At 37.1% G+C, this 22,904-nt stretch overlaps 1 protein-coding gene across 1 annotated transcript in view; it reads right to left on the bottom strand.

The window, feature by feature from the left end:
- The window catches only part of ZFYVE9 (zinc finger FYVE-type containing 9), a 192,808-nt gene that overhangs the window by 74,850 nt on the left and 95,054 nt on the right, over positions 1-22,904 (bottom strand). The window contains exons 5-7 of the mRNA XM_060089797.1: positions 10,028-10,127; positions 7,180-7,356; positions 5,425-5,594 (exon numbers count right to left, since the gene is read on the bottom strand). Of these exons, the coding sequence (XP_059945780.1) occupies positions 5,425-5,594; positions 7,180-7,356; positions 10,028-10,127 (447 nt within the window). The remainder of the gene's footprint in view (positions 1-5,424; positions 5,595-7,179; positions 7,357-10,027; positions 10,128-22,904) is intronic.

Genomic DNA, 22,904 nt, shown 5'->3' with positions numbered 1-22,904 from the left:
ATTTACAATAGTCAAGATATGGAAGCAACCTAAGCATCCACTGACAGATGAATGGGTAAAGAAGATGTGGTATACACACACACACATTACCATAAAAAAGAAGGAAATAATGCCATGTGTAGCAACATGGATGGACCTAGAGATTATCATCCTAAGTGAAGTAAGCCAGAAAGAGGAAGAGAAATATCATATATCACTTATATGTGGAATCTAAAAAAAAAATGACACAAATGAACTTATTTACAAACTAGAAAAAGACTCACAGACTTAGAAAACAAACTTATAGCTACCAAAGGGGAAGGGGTGGGTGGGTGATAAATTAGGAGCTTGGGATTAACAGATACACACCAGTTTACATAAAATAGATAAACAACAAGGTCCTACAGTATAGTACATGGAACTATATTCAGTATCTTGTAACAACCTATAAAGGAAAAGTATCTGAAAAAGAATATACATGTGTATAACGGAATCACTTTGCTGTACACCAGAAATTAACACAACATTGTAAATCAATAATACTTCCATTTTTAAAAAAGAAAGCTTTAAAAAAGTTAAAGGAAAAGCATATAAAAACTTTTTAACATGTTTAGGGACTTTTCTGGTGGCACAGTGGTTGGGTCTCTGTGCTCCCAGTGCGAGGGGCCCAGGTTTGGGCCCTCATTGGGGGGCTGGGTGCCGCATGCATGCTGCAGCTGGGAGTTCGCATGCCGCAACGAGGGAGCTTGCCAGCTGCAACTGGGGGGCCCACGAGCCACAGCTGGGGAGCCCGCCTGCCACAACTGGGACCCGGCGCAACCAGATGAATAATAAAATAAGTAAAATATTTTTAAAATACATAGGATTCTCATTAAAAAAAAACTGCTTAACATGTATAAAAATGTTTATAGCAGCTTTACTCAAATAGCCAAAGTGTGGAAACAATCCGAATGTCCATTAATAGGAAGATAGATAAATTGTGGTACAGCCATATGATGGAATATTACTCAGAAATAAAAAATATTTACTTTTGATGCACACAACACAGATAAATCTCATTAAGTATTTTTAAAATAAATTTATTTATTTATTGGCTGCACTGGGTCTCCGTTGCTGCGCGCGGGTTTTCTCTAGTTGCAATGAGCAGGAGCTACTCTTTGTTGCAGTGCGCAGGCTTCTCATTGCGGTGGCTTCTCTTTGTTGTGGAGCATGGACTCTAGGCACTCAGGCTTCAGTAGCTGTGGCTCACAGGCTCTAGAGCGCAGGCTTAGTAGTTGTGGCGCTCAGGCTTAGCTGCTCTGCGGCATATGGGATCTTCCCAGACCAGGGCTCAAACCTGTGTCCCCTGCATTGGCAGGCAGATTCTTAACCACTGTGCCACCAGGGAATACCTCACTAAGTATTAGAGTTTAAGAAGCTAGACACAAAACATTATATATTATATTTTTCCATTTATATGAAATTCAAAAATAGGCAAAACTAATCTATGGTGATACAAGTCCGAATATTGGTTACCTTGGGGGAAAGGGGGCAGGTATTGACACAAAAAGGGCATGAAGGAAACTTCTATAGTGATAGAAATGTTCTGTGTATCTTTATCTAGGTGGTGGTTACACGGGTGTGTGTCTCTATATATATGTATATATAGAGACACACACACATATATGTATGTTCATGATGTGTTTCCTAAAGATTAATGCTCCTTAAGTACTTTGCTATATATATTTTATACTTGAATAAAGACTAAAACTATTTTTTTAAATGCCTATGTCTTATATTTTTATCTATACTATCTATAATTTAGGACTGTAAGTTTTTAGTGGGTTTTTGCTAAAATTTTTGCAGTGTTCTCAGTACATCGTCCTATTAGGAAATTTGGAAAATTGTATTGGCTAACCATTACTGATTTGAAGTAAATCAATAAAGTTAGATTTAGAATAGGAAATAAAGTAAGCTATTCTAACTTGCTATTTAGTGATGCATGAATCTACCTTTTGATATTGTAAGAAGTGGTCATCTGGCTTCTACTTAAATATCATCTATGAAAAGAAGTTGTTTCATTTACTGAGCACCTTTTAAGTGCCAGGCACTCTATTAGGTCATAAAGATGAGAAAAATATATTCAACTCTGGCCCTAAAGAATTTGTGTTCCCTCATTTTACCAGATAAATATTAAAATAAAGTGTTGAACAATGTGAGAGCACAGAAATAAAATAACTAACTTGTTTTAGTTTCTCTTAAACTGACCTGAACTTTGTTTCCCTGTAATAGTCATTCACTAGAGCTTCCTCATTCATTCAAAAAATTTATGCTTTAAGAACCTATCATAGGGGCTTCCCTGGTGGTGCAGTGGCTAAGAATCTGCCTGCCAATGCATGGGACATGGGTTCGAGCCCTGGTCCAGGAAGATCCCACATGCCACGGAGCAACTAAGCCCATGTGCCACAACTACTGAGCCTGCGCTGCAGAACCCACAAGCCACAACTACTGAGCCCACGCGCCACAACTACTGAAGTCTGTGCTCCTAGAGCCCGTGCTCTGCAACAAGAGAGGCCACTACAATGAGAAGCCTGCTCACGGCAATGAAGAGCAGCCCCCACTCGCCGCAACTAGAGAAAGCCCATGCACAGCAACGAAGACCCAGCACCGCCCAATAAATAAGTAAGTAAGTAAATAAATAAATAAATAAAAATTTAAAAAAGAAGGACCTATCATATAATTTAAGAGATGTAAACGAAGTTTTGTAGAAAGAAAAAAGTCATCACTGTATAAACACTTTAGTTATAATTGATTCAGGTAAGATTGTCAAAGGACAGTAAAATCAGGGGACTGCCCTGGTGGTCCAGTGGTAAAGAATCTGCCTTACAACGCATGGAACACGGGTTTGATCCTTGGTCAGAGAATTAAGATCCCACATGCCGCGGGGCAACTAAGCCTGCGCACCACAACTACTTATCTCATGCGCCTCAACTAGAGAGCCTGTGTGCCGCAAACTACGGAGCCCACATGCCCTGGAGCCCACACGCCACAACTAGAGAGAAGCCCGCGCACCACAATGAAGAGTGCAGAGGCCACAACGAAAGATCCTGCATGCCTCAACGAAGACCCCACGTGTTGCAACTAAGACCTGAAGCAGTCAAAAATAAATAATAAATAAATCTTTTAAAAGTAGATATATATATATATATATATATATAAAGGACAGTAAAATCATTGACTGAAAGATTGTAGGGGAACAGGACACCCAGAGTCTCAAAGTATCACCCCTCACTTTACTTTTTAATTGCAAAGAGGAAAAGCTACTTTTGCAGTGGAAAAACACAGGAGACATCAATTTAACCAATCATCAAACTGATACACCTTGATGTGTTCCACTAAGAAATGACCATCACTTATGGGAGTATTATTCTTGCCAAAAATATTTAATCTGAAACTAATAATGAGGAAAAAACAGAAAACAGAAATTAAGGACTTTATGCCAAACATGGCCTAAATGCTTCAAAAATGTTCATCATGTGAAAGAGAAAAAAAACAGTGGGAGAACTGTTCTAAATTAAAGAAAATCAAAGAAACATGAGAACTAAATGCAATTGTGATCCTTGATGGTATCCTAATTTTTTTAAAAGGACTTTATTTAATAAGAAATTTATATATATATATATATATATATATACACACACACATGTTTAAATGAAAGAATAAAGAACATCATGGGACAACTGGGGAAATCTGAATATGGACTACATATTTGATAATACATAGAATTATATGTTAAATTTCTATCTCATATAATTATATTGTACTTACATAAGAAAATCACTTGTTCTTAGGAAACATAAGCTGAAGTATTAAGCGATAAAGTGCAACTAATCCTCAAATGGTTCCTCAAAAAACAAAGTGTGTGTGTGTGGGGGGGTAAAGTAAATGTGGCAAAATGGCAACAATTGGTGAATATGGGTGAAGAGTATATGGGGGTTCACTGTACTATTCTTGCAACTCTTCGGTGGATTTGAAATTTTTCCACATAAACAATTGGAGAAAAAAAGAAATTTTCTTGACAAAGTCATTGTATAGATTCAAAGAAGAATAAGTCATACAGTTCTGGCTGCTGTCCTCTGTGGCCACAGAAAAATCCCCCAAAACAGACTTAGACATATTTAAAGACAGTGACATGGTTTAATGTACCTTCACCAAACGGGAAATTTATCTCTGTATGTCAATAAATCTAATCTTAATAACAGGCAATTTCAATTATAACCAAATCCACAAATTATGTAAATTTCTAGAAAAATATTACTGGACATAAATGTAAATAAACAGTAACCATGAAAACTTCAAAGGTAAAAACTTTATCCAAACTCTGATCCTCTTATTTTATTAAAAAAAAAAAAAGCCAGGGCTTCCCTGGTGGCGCAGTGGTTGAGAGTCCGCCTGCCGATGCAGGGAACACGGGTTCGTGCCCTGGTCCGGGAAGTCCCACATGCTGCGGAGCAGCTGGGCCCGTGAGCCATGGCCGCTGAGCCTGCGTGTCCGGAGCCTGTGCTCCGCAAAGGGAGAGGCCACAACAGTGAGAGGCCTGCGTACCACACACACACAAAAAAGCCAGACACACATACTTAGTTGGAACTAATCACCTTATTATAATCTTGACCACCATATTCAACGAGGCAAACAGCAATAAGAAAGGGACCCACTGTATAAACGATCCTACATGTATACTTTCCAATTATGGTCCTAGGTGGCTCTATTCTTTCACAGACTCAAAAAAATGTAGCTAGTATTTGACCCTTCTGAAAATTAGCCCCCAAACTGTGACCAGTGTATCCTATAGAGACAAAGTAAATGTGACAGCACAGCATGAGCTAGTTTCCTTACATAAATTATATGAGTCTTCCATCCATTAAGTCAGTGGTTTATTTTTAAGCTTTAGAATCCTTTTTAAAAGTCTTACTTGGAAACACAACAGGCAGACCAGAAAAAGGTAGAGATGCTCAGGTTGAAGACAAAGGAATAGAAGGATTCCTCAGCCACATTCATATTTCCTGGCCCTTCCTCACCACGGCAACTCCTTGACAGCTACCACAGAACCTGGGGAATATGCTTTGAAAACCAAGGTATCAAGGGACCAGGATTCATTCTAGCACAGCCTCTAGCTACAGTAGTAGACTGAGCTCACCTGAGAACAACCTTTATAAGGATCTTTCTCCTGAAAAACCTTCCAAATATAGAACAAACAAGAACAACTGGTTTTGCCACATTATTTTACCCCTAGACACACACACAGGCACGCACACACACACACACACACACATGCACTAAGCTGTATCTGCAGTCTATAGCGTTCCACAGAAAGGTCACCACTCAACTTAGAAAAAGACAAGACAGAGGCAGAACAGTGCTGAGTAAAGTAAGTACTCAATTTTAGTTGCTGTTTTGTTTTCTTACCTCTGCTGATAGGGGACTGGTGGTTACAGGCTTGACTGGGTCATGTGACACAGCCAGGGTTCCTGCAGAGGAAGTTCCATTCATGGTTAATTTGGCTGCATCAGCAACTTCTCCATTAGGCAAGATCCCATCAGCAAACCAAACTCGCCTCTGCTCTCTGGGCTGAGCCACTTGAGGAGCCAGAAAAATAAAACAGGTAACACTGTGACATTGACAGGGTTTCTAACATCAAGAAGAGAAGGTCACCAATCTCAGATGTACAAAGAAATCACTATCTAGCATTTTATACTTCTAAATATAATTGTAACTGTATAAAAGTGGTTATAAATTAATAAAAATACACATTTAAATATACTCCTTACTTCTGTAATTTATATGTAAAGATTTAAAACACTTTGCTTTAAAGTATTAAATATGCCTATGATTATGTCACATACTCTGTCCCATATCACTAACAGAGAAACCAGGGAAGGTGTTTGAAGTGCCTAGGAGATAAACTTATAGCCTGGAAAAAATATCTAGACATAGACATCCACAGCTCCTAAAAGTATGAGGTTTCTGTAGGAATAAAATATCTGGAAAAGTGATACGGTATTTTTAAAAGGCAAAAGATGCCTTGAAGAATGTTGAAGAGTTATTAATTAATAAAAGAAGAGTTGGCACAGATATGTAAGAATTGGGAAGCAAACTGACCAGATCTTTGGCTAAAGTGTAACTGAAGAAGAAAAAGACTGATCCGGCAGTGCAGATAGTGAAATGCAGTAGTCTGTATTTTAGTAAAAGGATGGGGAAAAGCTGGAAAACTGAGTCTGACGAAATGATCTCTTTAAATCCAGTTTCGAAAATCAATTCAAACGGCCAAAACAAAGAGAGACCAGGGAAGAACAACAAAAACAACAAATGAAGTAAAGAGAATAAAGATTTTAAGAACGAAAGCCTGAGCTCAGAAGAGTATGATAATGTCAATAGAAGTTTTTGATCTTCAAAAGGGGAGGGTTATTTAACAAGGGGAAAGGAATATTGCTAGACAAAAAGATATAAAATTAATGAAAGAAGACAGAGTTTAATTATCAGGGGAGACTTCTTGACAGCTCGTTTTAAGGAAATATTTGTTATTTTTACTATTGATAATCCCCTGAACTTACAAAGTGCCTTTCATCTGACAATATCATAATCATTAAGATATAATAAACTAAAATAAGTTGAGCCTATGATTTTCTACCTATCATATGATATAATCAGAATTAAAGTTCTGGATTTTATAAATGTCTGTGTACCTAACACAGTACTTTCATATTTTTACAGGGATAGATTAAAAATGAAAAGAGAAAATGGCAATATATATTCCAAAAGGCAATACTAGAATGGGCTGGTAAGAAAAAAGAATTCTTATTTTCATCACTTACTAAATTCCTGCAAAGAACACTAAGGTAGGCATGAGGCTAGGATTTTGCAGGCTGATTTCAAACTCTGCAACTCTTTTCAAGTAAAAGCAAAGTAATTACTCCATTCTTAAGTTGGAGAGGGTACTGGCATATTTTTAGAGGTGCCTCCAAAATATCAGGCAACACAATATTCTTCTTTACTTGCCCAGAAATAGTCTCAACACATTTCTCACCTTGTTCTCCCACTTTAATAACCACCCAAAGGGACTTATCTGCAGTGTGTTAAAGACTTGTGATGTAAAATCACATCAGCACCTTTTCAGAGGAACTTGGTGAGGAAAAAGAGAGAGAATAGCACATGGTCCCCTACCTTCTGCTCCAGGGTGCTTTAAAACTCCCACAGGTACCATCACAGTGGGAGGTGGAGAGCTCAGGGCTCCTGAGGCCTGAGCTTGCTGCAAGGGAGGGATAGTAGAACAGTATTCAGCAGGATTGTTAGGGTTAGGGCTCTGGCTTGAGGCACTCATCATGTTCTCCCAGGCTTGAGCTAAAGCAAATACAGACACAATCAATGTGAATGGATTGCAAAATATGGACATCAAGACCTCCACAATACTGGATAAATAATGTAGTTCCTCCTAATTAACACTCATAGTATGTCTCTCTTCCAGCTAGTGAAGGTATTAAGGAGATAGGTGACTTTATTCAATAAAGGAGACCATGTAGTTAAGTAAGCTATTTGGAAGCAACAAATAAGAATTACATGATACTTCTGATATAGACTGATAGTGGATCATTCTGGGGTTAATGACTAGGCCCCTGGCTTCTTTAAAGGGGACCATATATTCCCTTAAGAGGGAGTAAAACAACATTAAATTTATTAGGGACTTGCAACTGGGATAGCATTTAGATATTTCTGGTGGGTAGGGCAGGTTTAATATTTAATGCATTTTTGGGCCTCCCTGGTGGCGCAGTGGTTAAGAGTCCGCCTGCCGATGCAGGGGATACGGGTTCGTGCCCCAGTCTGGGAGGATCCCATATGCCGCGGAGCGGCTGGGCCCGTGAGCCATGGCCGCTGGGCCTGCGCATCCGGAGCCTGTGCTCCGCAACGGGAGAGGCCACAACAGTGAGAGGCCCACATACCGCAAAAAGAAAAAAAAAAAAAATATTTAATGCATTTTATAAAATTCTATCAAAAATCAAAATCAGGGGCTAAAATAGCATAACTCCACTATATGATATCTTTTGTTTCATTTCTAGATTTTTAGGCTCTTCTTAGTTGAGATAAAATCTCATTTTAAAAATTCTGAAGCCTAAAGCTCAGGAGAACACATCTCAACATTTTCGTGAATTTTGCTTTTGTGCAATCATTACCCTGTGTAAAAGTATCCAGCAAAAACAACCATTTCACATCTTTGGTGTGTCTCAAAAGCACAGGACCCATTTGAACATGAAAATGTGCCAATATCACATAAGTGCCATCAACCAATGTGAATGATCACAAATGTGTTAAGGTTCTGTATACTCTATAATTTTACTAACTAAATACTGACATATCAACTATTGTTTTTAAAGTAAATAAGATGAAAGATACTACAGAAATGAAAGATATAAATTTTATCTTCTGGATTCAGGTAATATCACATGCCCAGGAATAGAAACCACTCAATTTTTGAAGCATCTTTTTAAATATCTCATTCTACATCAAAGAATGATCCATAAGATTTTGAATACTTATTGCCTCCAAACTGCAGGACAAAGCTAGAAACAACAGCTATGTTCCTTTGAAAGCACTGGCAGAAAGAGGGAAGGAAGAGAAAAGGAGAAAGGGGGAAAGGGATAGGGAACACTGAAAAGCATCAAATTAAATATTCAGTAAAAGACCAGGCTAAGCCATGCGAGAGGAAAGACGTTGGAAAAACCATAAAAAGTAGATTATTTTAGGATTCCCTGTTAAGGGCATCCTTGGCTTAATAAAAAGTAAGTATTCCATATGAATCCTCTGCCATTTCCTTCATCTTTAGCTATGCCAAGTTAAAAAAAAAAAAAAAGCCATCAAGTTGGAAGACCTCAACAAATAAAAGAGGTATCAGGTACTGAAATTAAGCAGCATGCTCTTATCTGTGGATAAATATCCAAAAATGAACTCATCACCGAGTGAAATAACCACCATCTGAAAAATGACCCTTAAGAGTAAAGAGAATGAATTCATATTTGATCAAAATTATAAGAATTCAGAAATGGGAGGAAATTGGGTGGACCATAGGAAATTAGAACAGATCAGATTAAATGACATGCAATAGGTTAATAAGGAAGCAACAGGAAAACATCACTATGAGCAATGCAGACACACAGAGCAGGAGGGGCCTTGAGCAGATAAGTTTCAGCCTCCAGGAGACACATTATCCTGGCACAAGCAGCAGTGGTGTCTAAGTTCAACATTTTATGTGTATTAGTAACTGTTCTGGCAACTGTACAAAGATGCACTCAAAGAGAAAATACTATACAGCCTAATCAATTTTATTGTATCTCTTTACAAGAATACTCGGGGGGTGGGGGTTGTTTGCTTTGGGAGTTTTGTTTTAACTAAAATGCCCTTGGATTTATTTCCAGTCCCGCAAAAGGTGAACACTGGATAAGCCATATTTACCTTCTCCTGGCCATATTCTTTTACCACATAAGTAAATTAAAAACTATTACTCTTATGACAAATCTAAGTAGTATTAAGATGGTAACTGACAGAAAAATGCAATTTTCTATTTGATTCGAGATGCTACAATATTTATTTTTAACAAGATGAGTGAACCAAAGTGTCAATAAGAATGTGTTCTAAATTACTAAGATATTCCCTAGAAAGAGAAAGCTTCCCTTAAAAGGAAAACCTCAGCCCAATTTTAATATTTCATCACCTCAGTGGTCAATAGCCCCCTCCCCACTCCCAGTCCAGTCATTTCACAGGAACATTAACAGCCAGAGCACCAGATTTCCACAAGAATTTCCTTTCTTCCTGCAAAACTTACCTGACTTTAGCATTTATTCATTAAATTAGGCACAGGAATTCTGAAATGCTAAGGTATTTTTAAATTTTTCAGGTAAAGTTATGACATTTGAGAAGGTGAGCAACTTGTAGAGCAAGGAAGGAAAAAACAGTAGTCTCTTCATTGGAATTCTCTTGTTCTGTCTCAATAACTGTGAATTCAACCTGTTTTAATACTTACCATTCATTAGCACTGAATGGCAGATTACACATACTCTAGCTTCCTTTCTATCCATGTATAACAGTTTACATTTCAAGCTACAGCAGGAAGCACAGAAAACCTGCAGGAAAAAGAATATACTAAATTTACTTAGGATCACAGTATAAAGGAAGTAAACCAATACTGACCAACACTGAGTGACAGGGAACCGCACTAATACAACATTAAAAACCTCAAAGGAAAATGCAATTGAGGAAGCTGGGTGCAAGACCCAATTCAAAAGCAAGAAAGAGATTAACATGTCTGTCAAAAATAAGGAAAGTGAAATTGCTGGCTGCGAACAAAAATCTCAGCCAAGATTACACACCAAATACATAGCAGGGGAAAAAAATCTAAGCTGCCCTTAGGCAAAATTCCTGTACAAAATATCACATAACATGGGAGTTTAGAATAGTAACATCTGCTATTTCTGTTTGAAGAGGCAATACAGCAGGGGAAATAAACAAAGACTGGGAATTCTGGGCTTTAACTTCTGTTTTTTTTACTGTCCTTATGTGCAGAATAATAATCATACCATCTGCTTTCACTGGTTTGCTATGAAGGCCAGGAAAGATCAAAATACACAACTCAATCATAAAAATATGCACAGCCCCAGCTACAGGGAATCAGAGCAGACAACCAAAAATTGGCCATGCCAATTTCCAGCACCTTATTTCCACTCTCCAGGGTCAGTTCCCGACAATCTTACTTTCTTCTCCCTTCCATACCAGGTAACAAGGATCTCCTTAGCTCCCTGTTAAGATTTATCTTCTTGAGAACTCATTAGTCCCTTATCACAGAGAGCTCCATACAGGCAGAAAGGTGTTCCCAGTAGTGTAAATTTTACTAATCCAGTTTTTATGGACAGTAAGTATCCTATACCTTACAAAGATGCAACAAGAGATGAGGTCCTATTAAAGACAAAGTGAGAGCAATCATCTCTTCTTCTACTAGATGTAATTAATATACCTAGCTGACATGACTACCAATTTACATTTTTCAGAGGCTTCACATTTTCAAAGTAACTCTGTGATACAGGGAGAACAGGGGATATATTATCCTTATTTTCTATCAGAGGAAACTAAATTTGGATGGTTAAAAGACTTGCTCAAGTTCACAGCAAACTGTGTGAATACTAGGCACTTTACATACATGTATTATCTCATTCAACCTCATAAATTCTATGAAGGCATTCATTTATAATTAAGAGTTAAATAAACAAATGTGAAGTAAAACTGCTCTGTCATACAGCTAGTAAGTTACATAAAAAGTCTCCAAAGGCTCTGTTCTTAACCACTATGTAATAGTGTCTCATACTATTCATGTATCATTTTGAGACTATGACTTTTCCTTCTCCATCACTATGACCACATCCAGTCACTAAGTCCTGTTGTTCTCTCTCTTAAATGGTTCTCCCCAAATCCCACCTCTTCCTCTCCATCCTATGCTGCTGCCTTTATTCAAGCCTTTATTATATGAGGCCTAGGAGATCATCAAAATCTATTATCTGTCCTCCTAACCTTCAGATGTGTCTTTCCAATTCATCTTTCGCACAAATACCAAATGATAGAACTTCCTAAAAATTAAATTGAATTGTTAATATTGAAATCCTTCAATAACCTTTCTAATCAAGACGTAAAACCAAGAAGCCTTCATTCACTCATTTATTCCACAAATATTTGAGCTCTGATTATGTACTGGGCACTGGGCTACCCTATTGGGTGTAGCAGTGAACAAAACAGATATGGTCCTTGCTTTTGTGGAATTTACAGTCCACAGAGGTTACAATCTAAAATCAAATAATAACACAAGTGAGTGTAAAATTACTTGCTTCAAAAGAAGTACATGGTAAAATAAGATCATGTAATCTAGGCTTTACCTAGATTGGCAGGGTCGGGGAAGATTTTATTTAGGAAATGACAGAGATAAAATCTGAAGCATGGGTAAAAGTTTTCTATGCATAAAATGGTACCAGGAAGAGAGACAAGAGTAAGCAGAAGAAATACCATGTGCCAGGGTGCCATTAGGGTTAGAACATGGCTCTTTCAAGAAACTAAAAAGGGTTAATGTGGCTAGAGACCCTGAGAGTTAAGGGATGCATGGAATAAGATGAGGCCAGACCAAGCAAAGGTTCTCTAGGTTGTATTAACAGTTTTGGTCTTTTTAACAGAGCAATGGGAAATTACTTAAATGTTTTAATCAAAGAAAAAGACATGATCATATCTGCATGGCTGCAACATGGGGGAAAAATAGAGGGGAGCAAGAATAAATTTGGGATGGTTCAACATAAAAAATCAATAGAGGGCTTCCCTGGTGGCACAGTAGTTGGGAATCCACCTACCAATGCAGGGGACACAGGTTTGATCCTTGGTCTGGGAAGATGCCACATGCCACGGAGCAACTAAGCCCGTGTGCCACAACTACTGAGCCTACACTCTAGAGCCCGTGAGCCACAACTGTTGAGCCCGTGTGCCACAACTACTGAGGTCCATGTGCCTAGAGCCTGTGCTCTGCAACAGGAGAGGCCACTGTAATGGGAAGCCTGAGCACCTCAACAGAGAGTGGCCCCTGCTCGCCGCAGCTGGAGAAAGCCCGCGTGCAGCAATGAAGACCCAACATAGCCAAAGATAAACAAGTAAAATAAATAAATTAAAAAAAAGAAAAAAATCAATATAATACACATTAACAGGATGAAGGGGAAAAAACATGTGATCGTATCAATTGATGCAGAAAAAGTATTTGACAAAATGCACTCTTTCATAATAAAAACAATAAAAAAAACTAGAGTAGAAGGACACTACCACATCATAGTAAAAGCCACATATGAAAAACTCACAGCAAACATCATACTCAAAGGTAAAATATTGAAAGCTTTTCCTCTGAGATCAGGAACAAGGCAAGGATGCCTGCCTTCACCTCTTCTATTCAACATGGTGCTGGAAATTCTAGTCAGAGTAATTAGGCAAGAAAAAAAATAATAGTAAAAGGCATTCGAATTGGAAAGGAAGAAGTAAAATTATCTCTGTTTGCAGATTATGTGATCTTGTATGTGGAAAACCCTAAAGATTCAACAAAAAATCTGTTAGAACTAATAAATGAATTCAGCAAAGTTGCAGGATACAAAGTCAATAAACAAAAATCAGTTGTATTTCTATACATACTAATAATGAACAATCTAAAAAGGAAATTACAAAAACAATTCCATTTACAATAGCATAAAAAAATAAAATATCACACTGGATAAAATATTTGTGTTATATATAATGGACAAAGGGCTAATATCCATAACATATAAAGAGCTTCAGTAAAGTAATAAGAAAAGTACAAATACCTCCAAGGAAAAACAGGCAGAGAACTCACAGAGATAAATTCACAGAAAATTAAATAAAATAGCCAATAAATAAAGAGATACTAAGTATCACTAGCGACAAAATAAAAATTAAAGAATGAGATATTCTTATTTATGGTACAGGCAAAGTATTTTTGGTTTTTTTTTAAAACTGACATCGTTCAGTGGTGGAGAGGGCTTAGAGAAAAGAGGAACTTTCTCCCATACCCTGCTGATGGTAGCATAAATTGGTAGGCTAATTTAACAATATCTTTAAAAATTTTAAATGTTCATTTCCTTTGACTCAGTACATGCAATTTAAAAAATTTATCCTACCAAAAAACCCACATATGCAAAGAGATGTATACAAGAATTATCTCTGTATACTTTGTAATAGCTGAAAGTTGAAAACAACCCAAATGTTCATCAGGAATAAGAGGAATGGTTAAACTGCAGTATAACCATAAAACCTAATGCAATTCATGCTGTTAAAAAGAATGAGATAGGGGCTTCACTGGTGGTGCAGTGGTTAAGAATCTGCCTGCCAATGCAGGGGACACAGGTTCGAGCCCTAGTCGGGGAAGATCCCACACGCCACGGAGCAACTAAGCCTGTGTGCCACACTACTGAGCCTGCACTCTAGAGCCCACGAGCCACAACTACTGAAGCCCATGCGCCTAGAGCCTGTGCTATGCAACAAGAGAAGCCACTGCAATGAGAAGCCCGCGCACCACAACGAAGAGTAGCCCCCGCTCACCACAACTAGAGAAAGCCGGCGCACAGCAACGAAGACCCAACACAGCCAAAAATAAATTTAAAAAATAAATAAATTTAAAAAATGAAATAGGCTTCTCTGGTGGCGCAGTGGTTGGGAGTCCGCCTGCCGATGCAGGGGACACGGGTTCGTGCCCCCGCCTGGGAAGATCCCACGTGCCACGGAGTGGCTGGGTCCGTGGGCCATGGCCGCTGAGCCTGCGCGTCCGGAGCCTGTGCTCCGCAACGGGAGAGGCCACGGCAGTGAGAGGCCCGCGTACCGCAAAAAAAAAAAAAAAAAAATGAGATAGTCTATATGTACTGACTGACATGGAAAAGTAACAGTCAAGTTGGAGATGAGAGTTGGATGGAAATAGGGCCTTTTTCTTTCTCTCCTTTTACTTTACATAAATTTTTTAGGTGTTGGATTGGGATCTTTTAACTTTGAGTAGAGCTTCTTCTGTATTAAAAAAAAATAGAGGAAAAAAGAATATTAATTGGTGCCATGGGTTGAATTGTATCTCCCCCAAATACATAAGAAGTCTTAATGCCTATTACTTCAGAATATGACATCATTTGGCGATAGGGCCTCTACAGAGATATACAAGTTAAGATGAAGTCATTAGAGTGGGATCCTAATCCACGAGGACTGGTGAACTTATAAAAGGGGCAATTTGGACACAGCATGCTTACAGGCAGGATACCATGTGAACATAAAGACAACCATCTATAAACCAAGGAGAGAGACACGGAACAGATCTCTTCCTCACAGTCCTCAGAAGGAACCAACCCTATCACCACATCCATCTCAGCCTTCTAGCCTCTGGAATTGTGACACAATAAATTCCCTTTGTTTAAGCCACCCAGTTAGTGGTATTTTGTTGCAGCAGCCCTAGCAAACTAGCACAGTTGTGAACTTTCAGAAGTAGAGGACTCGTGCTTTGGGAAAATAACCTCAAAAAATGAAAAAAACCCAAAAAACAAAGATATATTTTTAAAAGCACGAGCTAGGGTGCAGCATAATGCAGTTAAACAGAAGGAACCAAGAATACCCATCCTTGCCAATATCCCACAGGCTTATGAACAGTGTTGAGGGAATCCTTTACGTTTCCAATGGGCTTAGAGAAAGACACAGTAGTTAGAAAAGTGGATAACTTGCCAAGGGACTACCTGGAATGGCAAAGAAATGGCAGACAGGCAAAGGTATACATTTCTGTGGGATTACCCATGCCACAGAACTACATGAAATTGAGTGTAACATAACAGCACAAAACTACTGGACAGTGCCTATGACTGACATATCAATAGATAGTGTACTACAATATAAAATGAAAGAGAGACCTGGAAACACTGACCCTCATTCTCAAAAAGACGAAGATTATGATGTAATAAGACCCTCAGGTCATTAGAATTAGTACCATGGAAAAGATGGACAGAATCTAAGAGATATGAACCAACTGAGAAAGGGTTAATAATCCTGGATTTTAAATTACTGGATAATATTGAATTTGCCTAGAAGACCAAGGTGAAGTTGTCTGCCATGAGCCAGGTCAGTCAGTGTTTCTCAACAAAGGCAGTCTTGACATTTTGGGTGGGTCAATTCTTCACTGGGCAGCATTGTCCTGTTTAACACAGGACATTTACCAGTCCTCGTCCCAGATTACTAAATGCCATTAGTGATCCTAGTCATTATGACCACCAGAAATAACCCACCACATTCTGAACATCATCTAAGTATCTTCTCTAGTTCTCTGAGCTATAGGCTCAGATGAGTAAAGTCAGTTCTAGAAATAAAGAGAATTATATATTTGTACATGTGAACTTCTTATACTGCTGAAGTATCAGACCATATACCTTCATTACCATAACTAACACAATCTATTGCATTTATTTAACTTATTCTCCATTTTCCCAAACTAGAATGTAAACTCCATGGAACAATGAATGAAAGTATTGTTAATACTGGTATCACAGTGCCTGAAATAACATAGGTACTTGATAAATGCTTATTGCTTCCTGGATTAGTAAAATGATTGCACAAACGAATATATGAATGGAGAAACAAACATTAATGTGCACTTATCAAGGAAGGGCTATATCATACATGCTCAAATTCACAACTTCAACAATGACAAACACATTTTAAGCAGTTTATTAATAACAGTGACCTCAAGTTTTATAGGCCAAATGGTTATGAATGACCTTAAATGACAGGATCTGTATGATCCAACTAACTGTAAAGAGACAAATTATGATGATATATAATACATATGCTATATAATGTTCCAGCGAAATATTGGTTAAAATGTTCCATTTGTGTGTAATTTTCTTTAATGTGGCACTTCTGGGTTCCAATCTCAACTTTATCATTCACTAGCCAAATAATTTTATGGGAATAATTTAAAATCTCTGAGCCTCAGTTTTTCCTCATATGTAAAACTGAAATATTAATATCCTCCATGTAAGGTTTTTACGAAGATTAAATGAGATAACCCATGTAAAATGTAGCACATTATAGGTACTAAATATACGATGGTGCCCTTACATCCCTTTCCTTTTAAAATTTCCCACTCATGGCTTTCCACATAACAAACCCTACTGCAAAATTTATGAATAAACTTCATATTCAGTACCTTTTTTTGTGCCTATTTATACCCCTTTACAGTGTGAATAACACTCCATTGCAATCCTTGAAAATTCAAATCATCAAATGCTCACTTATTTCTTTCCAAATTAGAAAGGAGAAAGAATGATGTCCCAAGTCTTCAAAAAGCCCTGTAATTATGACAAAAATAACTGCCTTGCAAGAACAAAAACCAGGAGAGGAAAGTGCTTGTGACTGACCAATATCCAGCCACTCACAAAGACCAGTGACAGTAATAACTTGGAAAAATTCTTAAGTGCAAAAGGGTACTTTACCCTTGCATATTAACAAATACCAAAATCAATGTAATAAGAACTAAAGCAGGTCAATCAGATTCGAACCCTGCTTCTGTCTAAACACCTGCTGCAACTTTGCTGTTATTAATTGAAAACAATAATTATCAGAGTCATTTTAAGAGTGTATCTGGGGCTTCCCTGGTGGCGCAGTGGTTGAGAGTCTGCCTGCCGATGCAGGGGACACAGGTTCGTGCCCCGGTCCGGGAAGATCCCACGTGCCGCGGAGCGGCTGGGCCCGTGAGCCATGGCCGCTGAGCCTGCGCGTCCGGAGCCTGTGCTCCGCAACAGGAGAGGCCACAACAGTGAGAGGCAAAAAGAGTGTATCTGGCTACAAAGGGTCCCTGACTAAACCTTTAAACTTTATTTCCAAGTGAGGCTATATAAACAGAAAGAGTTGTAAGAAAATAAGATTCAACATAAAACCTTAAACTTGTATGAAGTTATCAGATTCATATCCTTTACTATACTCTGAATTAATTTTTTATATATCCTGTTATTACCTTGTAAATAACACACTTATAATGCATTATAAGAGTAATATGTGGGTTAAAAGTGCTAATTTGTAAAAAGGCAAGCAATTAAAACATATCCCTATTTTTGTAACCATACTCTGGTCATTCTTGATTTTAAAAAATTTTTATTAGAGAAATTTTCAATCATATAAAAGCATATGTAACAGCATAACAAACGCCCAAGTGCCCATGACCCAGGTGAGACCGTTATCAAAGCCAATCCTCACCCACTTCTCCCCCATTTAATCATTTTGAAATACATTTCAGGTATCATTTAATCTCTAAATATTTCAATATATAATCTCTGAAACATAGGGACTATTTTAACATAACAAAACCACACACCTTAAAAATGAACAATTTCTTAATATCAAATATCCAAGCAGTATCAACATTTTAAAAAGTCACATATATATTTTTTAATAGACTTTATTTTTTAGAGCAGTTTGGGGTTCACAGCAAAATTAAGCAGAAGGTACAGAGATTTTCCATATACCCGCTACCCCAGCTACGTGCCTAGCCTCTGCCATTATCAGCATCCCCCACCAGAATAGTACATTTTTTTATAATCAGTCTACACTGATACATCATTATCACCTAAAGTCCATAGTTACATGAGGGTTTACTCTTGGTCTTATACATTCTATGGGTTTGGATAAATGTATAATGACATTTATGCACCATTATAGTATCATACAGAGTACTTTCACTCCCCTAAATATCCGTGCTCTGCCTATTTATCCTTCCCTCTCCACTAACCCCTGTAAATCACCAATCTTTTTGTCTCCATAGTTTTGCCTTTTCCAGAATGTAATATAGTTGGAATCATATAGTATATAGCCCTTTCGGACTGCCTTCTTTCACTTAATAATATGCATTTAAGATTCCTCCATTTCTTTTTAAGGCTTGATAAGCTCATTTCTTTTTAGCACTGAATATTCCTTTTTCTGGATGTACCACAGTTTATCCATTCTCCTCCTGAAGGACATCTTGGTTGCTTTCAAATGTTGGCAATTGTGAATAAAGCTGCTATAAACATTCATGTACAGGTTTTTGTGTGAACATGTAAGTTTTCAACTCATTTATATAAATACCTAGGAGCATGATTGCCAGACTGTATGGTAAGCCTATGTTTCTCTTTGTAAGAAACTGCCAAACTGTCTTCCAAAGTGGCTGTACCATTTTGCATTCCCACCAGCAATAAATGAGAGTTCCTGTCGCTCCACAACTTCACCATCATTTGGTGATGTCAGCATTCTGGATTTTGACCATTCTAATAAGTGTGTAGTAGTACCTCATTGTTGTCTTAATTTGCATTACTCTTACGACGTATGATGTGGGCAACTATTCATATGCTTATTTGCCATCGTATATCTTCTTTCATGGGGTGTCAAGGTCTCTGGCCCATTTTTAAATTGAGTTGCTTGTTTTCTTATTGAGTTCTCTGTATATTTTGGATAACATTCCTTTATTGGAAATGTCTTTTGCAAATATTTTTTCCCAGTCTTTGGTTTGTCTTTTCATCCTCTTCACAAGTTATTTCACAGAAGTTTTTAATTTTAATGAAGAGCTTATCTATTCTTATCATGGATTGAGCTTTTGGCATCTAAAAATTCATCACCAAATCCAAGGTCATCCAGATTTTCTCCTACATTATCTTCTAGGAGTCTTATATTTTTGCATTTTACATTTAGGTCTGTGATCTATTTTGAGTAAATTTTTGTGTAATGTGTAAGATCTGCATCTAGACTCAATCTGTTGCATGCAGATGCCCAGTTTGCCCATTGTATTGCCTCTGTTCCTTTGTCAAAGATAAGTCAACTATATTTCTGTGGGCCTTTTCCTGGGATCTCTCTTCTGTTCCATTGATCTGTCTGTCTATTCTTTTGCCAATGCCAAACTGTCTTGCTTACTACAGCATTATAGTAAGTCTTGAAGTCTGGTGGTGCCAGTCTTCCAACTTTATTCTTCTTCAATACTGTGTTGCCTCTACTGGATTTTTAGTCTCTATATAAAAACATTAGATTCAGTTTGTGGATATACACTAAATAACTTGCTGGAATTTTGGTTGGGATTGCACTGAATCTACAGATCAATCTATAGAACTGACATCTTGACAATATTGCGTATTCCAATCCATGAACATGGAGTATCTCTCATGAGAGTTCTGTAGTTTTCCTTACATATATCTTGTACATACAACATATTTTGTTAGATTTATACCTAAGTATTTAGTCTTGGGGGTGCTAACATCAATGATATTGGTTTTTAATTTCAATTTCTACTTATTCATTGCTGGTATACAGGAAAGCAATTGACTTTTGCATATTAACCTTATTACCTGGCACCCTTGCTGTAATCACTTATTGGTTCCAGGAGCGGTTTTTTTGTGAATGTTTTCAGATTTTCTACATAAATGATTATGCTATCTGTGAACAAAGACACGGGTTTATTTCTTTCTTCCCAATCTGTATACCTTTTATTTTCTTTTCCTGTCTTATTGCCTGAACTAGGACTTCCAGTACGAATGTTGAAAAGCAGTGGTGAGAGGGCACATCTTGCCCCATTCCTGATCTTAGTGGGAATGCTTCAAGTTTCTCACTATTTAGTATATCAGCTGTCAGTTTTTTGTAGATGTTCTTTATCATGTTGAGGAAGTTCCTCTCTCTTCCTTATCTACTAAGAGTTTTTATAATGAATGGGTGTTACATTCTGTCAAATGGTTTTGCCTGCATCTGTTGATGATCATATGATTTTTCTTCTTTAGCCTATTGATGTGATGGATTAAAATTAATTAATTTCCTAATGTTAAACTAGCCTTGCATAACTAGGATAAATCCCACTTGGTCATGGTATATGATTATTTTTATACACTGTTGGATTCAATTTGCTAATATTTTGTCGAGGATTTTTGCATCTATGTTCATGAAAGATATTGGTCCATAGTTTTCTTGTAATGTCTCTGTCTAGTTTTGTTATTAGAGGAATGCCGGCTTCACAGAATGAGTGTGGAAGTATTCCCTCTGGTTCTATCCTCTAAAAGAGATTATGGAGGAGTGGTATAATTTCTTCCTCAAATGTTTGGATTCAGCAGTGAACCCACCTGGGCTTGGTGCTTTCTGATTTGCAAGGTTATTAATTACTGACCCAATTTCTTTAATAGACGTAAGCCTATTCACATTGTCTACTGCATCTTGTATGAGTTTTGGCAAATTGTGTCTTTCAAGGGATTGGTCCCTTTCTTCTGAGTTACCAATTTTGTGGATATAGAGTTGTGCATAGTATTCCTCTATTACCCTTTTAATGGAATGTGTAATGATGTTCCTTCTTTCATTTCTGATATTAGTAACTTATGTCCACTCTTCTTTTTCTTAATGAGCCTGTCTAGAGGCTTATCAATTTTATTGCTCTTTTCAAAGACCAGCTTTTGGTTTCCCTGATTTTTCTCTACTGACTTCCTGTTTTCAATTTCATTGATTTCTACTCTAATTTTTAATATTTCTTTTCTTCTGATTACTTTGGATTTAATTTGCTCTTCTTTTTCTAGTTTATTAAGGTGGACACTTAGATAATTGACTTTAGATCTTTGTTTTCTAATATATGCATTCAATGCTGTATGAGTCTTATATTTTTAATATAGTGTTTTTATTAAGCTTTTATGAATATATTTAAATTTTTAATTTTATTTAGTTTTTTAATGTTATACTTGAATCAAGAATCAAATAAGGTCCACACTTTATGACTGGGAATTTGTCTCAAGTCTCTTTTAATATATAGGTTCTCCTTCAAAAATATTTTACTGAAGCGAGTTCTCTGGTAGCCTAGTGGTTAGGATTCTGGGCTTTCACTGCTGTGGCCCATGTTCAATCCCTGGTCAGGGAACTGAGATCCCACAAGCCACATGGCCAAAAAAAAACTAATAATAATTAAAGAGATTTTTAAAAATTTTAAAATAGTGTATGGTACAGTGGTTTAAAAACAAACAAAGATTTTATTGAAGAAATTGAGTCATTTGTCCTGTACTTTCCCACAATCTGGATTTCATTGATTGCCTTCTTGTGGTGTTTAACCTGAGTTTCTCTAACTCTGTATTTCCTAAAATTGATTGCAAAATCTAGACATTTGATCAGACTTGACTTTTACTTTTTTGGGCAAGATTATTTTATAGATCCTGACTTGTTTTTAATTGAATCAATATTAAGAACCACTCTAAGAATTAAAAACAGAGAGGAAAAGAGAATAATTATCCAAAATTCCACCAAACGAAATGATCCATTTTCAGTTTTACACGTTCCTCTTAGATATACTTATTTTTATGCCCAAGAATAATCTTTATAATTAAAAACAAAGTATAACTATGAGTTTGCATTTTATTTTATTCCTACATCATAAGCATTTTCCATACAGCCTTATAAAGATTATTTTTAATGGTGGAATCAAATTACATTATTATATTTAACATCACTATCCAATTTTGTACAGAAATTATTTCAAATTTATTTGCTATTTTAAGTAACACTAGAGCTTCCCTAGTGGTGCAGTGGATAAGAATCTGCCTGCCAATGTGCGGGATACAGGTTCGATCCCTGGTCTGGGAAGATTCCACATGCCGCGGAGCAACTAAGCCCGTGTGCCACAACCGTGGAAGCCCGCATGCCTAGAGCCCATGCTCCGCAACGAGAAGCCACCGCAATGAGAAGACCACACCCCACAATGAAGAGTAGCTCCGACTCGTCACAACTAGAGAAAGCCCTTATGCAGCAACACAGACCCAACACAGCCAAAAAAATTAATTAAATAAAATTTAAAAATTAAAAAAAAAAAGTAACACTAAAATGACCATCTTTTTGATTACAAATCTCGTTCTTGGGAATTATTTCCCCCAAAAGGAATTAATAACTCTAAGAATTGATACATATAGCTTTTTGAATATAACCATGCTGATCTCAACTTAACATCACCTTCATTGTGTATTATCAACATTTTCTGTTTTTTTGCTATTTAGGCATAATTTTAATTTCTACTTCTTAATATAAATTTAAATATTTCTCCACTGTTTACTAACCCACTTAAACATCTCTTTTGCCCATTTATATATTGAAAATGTGATGAATGCATTATATAGCAAAGACACATTGTTAGTTGACATCCTATAACCACCTTCTGATTCGTTTTGTCAAAGGAAGCACTGATTTAAGACTCAATATCCTAATCTGGGTTTTTCAATTAATTCTGTTTTGATTTAGAAAAATTGTGACCCACCTAGATGAAATGTACAGATTCCTAGAAACACAAAACCTACCAAGTCTGAATCAGCAAGAAATAG

The sequence above is a fragment of the Mesoplodon densirostris genome, chromosome 2 (assembly GCF_025265405.1).
Source record: "Mesoplodon densirostris isolate mMesDen1 chromosome 2, mMesDen1 primary haplotype, whole genome shotgun sequence".
NCBI lineage: Eukaryota > Metazoa > Chordata > Mammalia > Artiodactyla > Ziphiidae > Mesoplodon > Mesoplodon densirostris.
The sequence above is the reverse complement of the archived record's forward strand: the minus strand, read 5'-3'. Positions and strand labels throughout refer to the sequence as shown.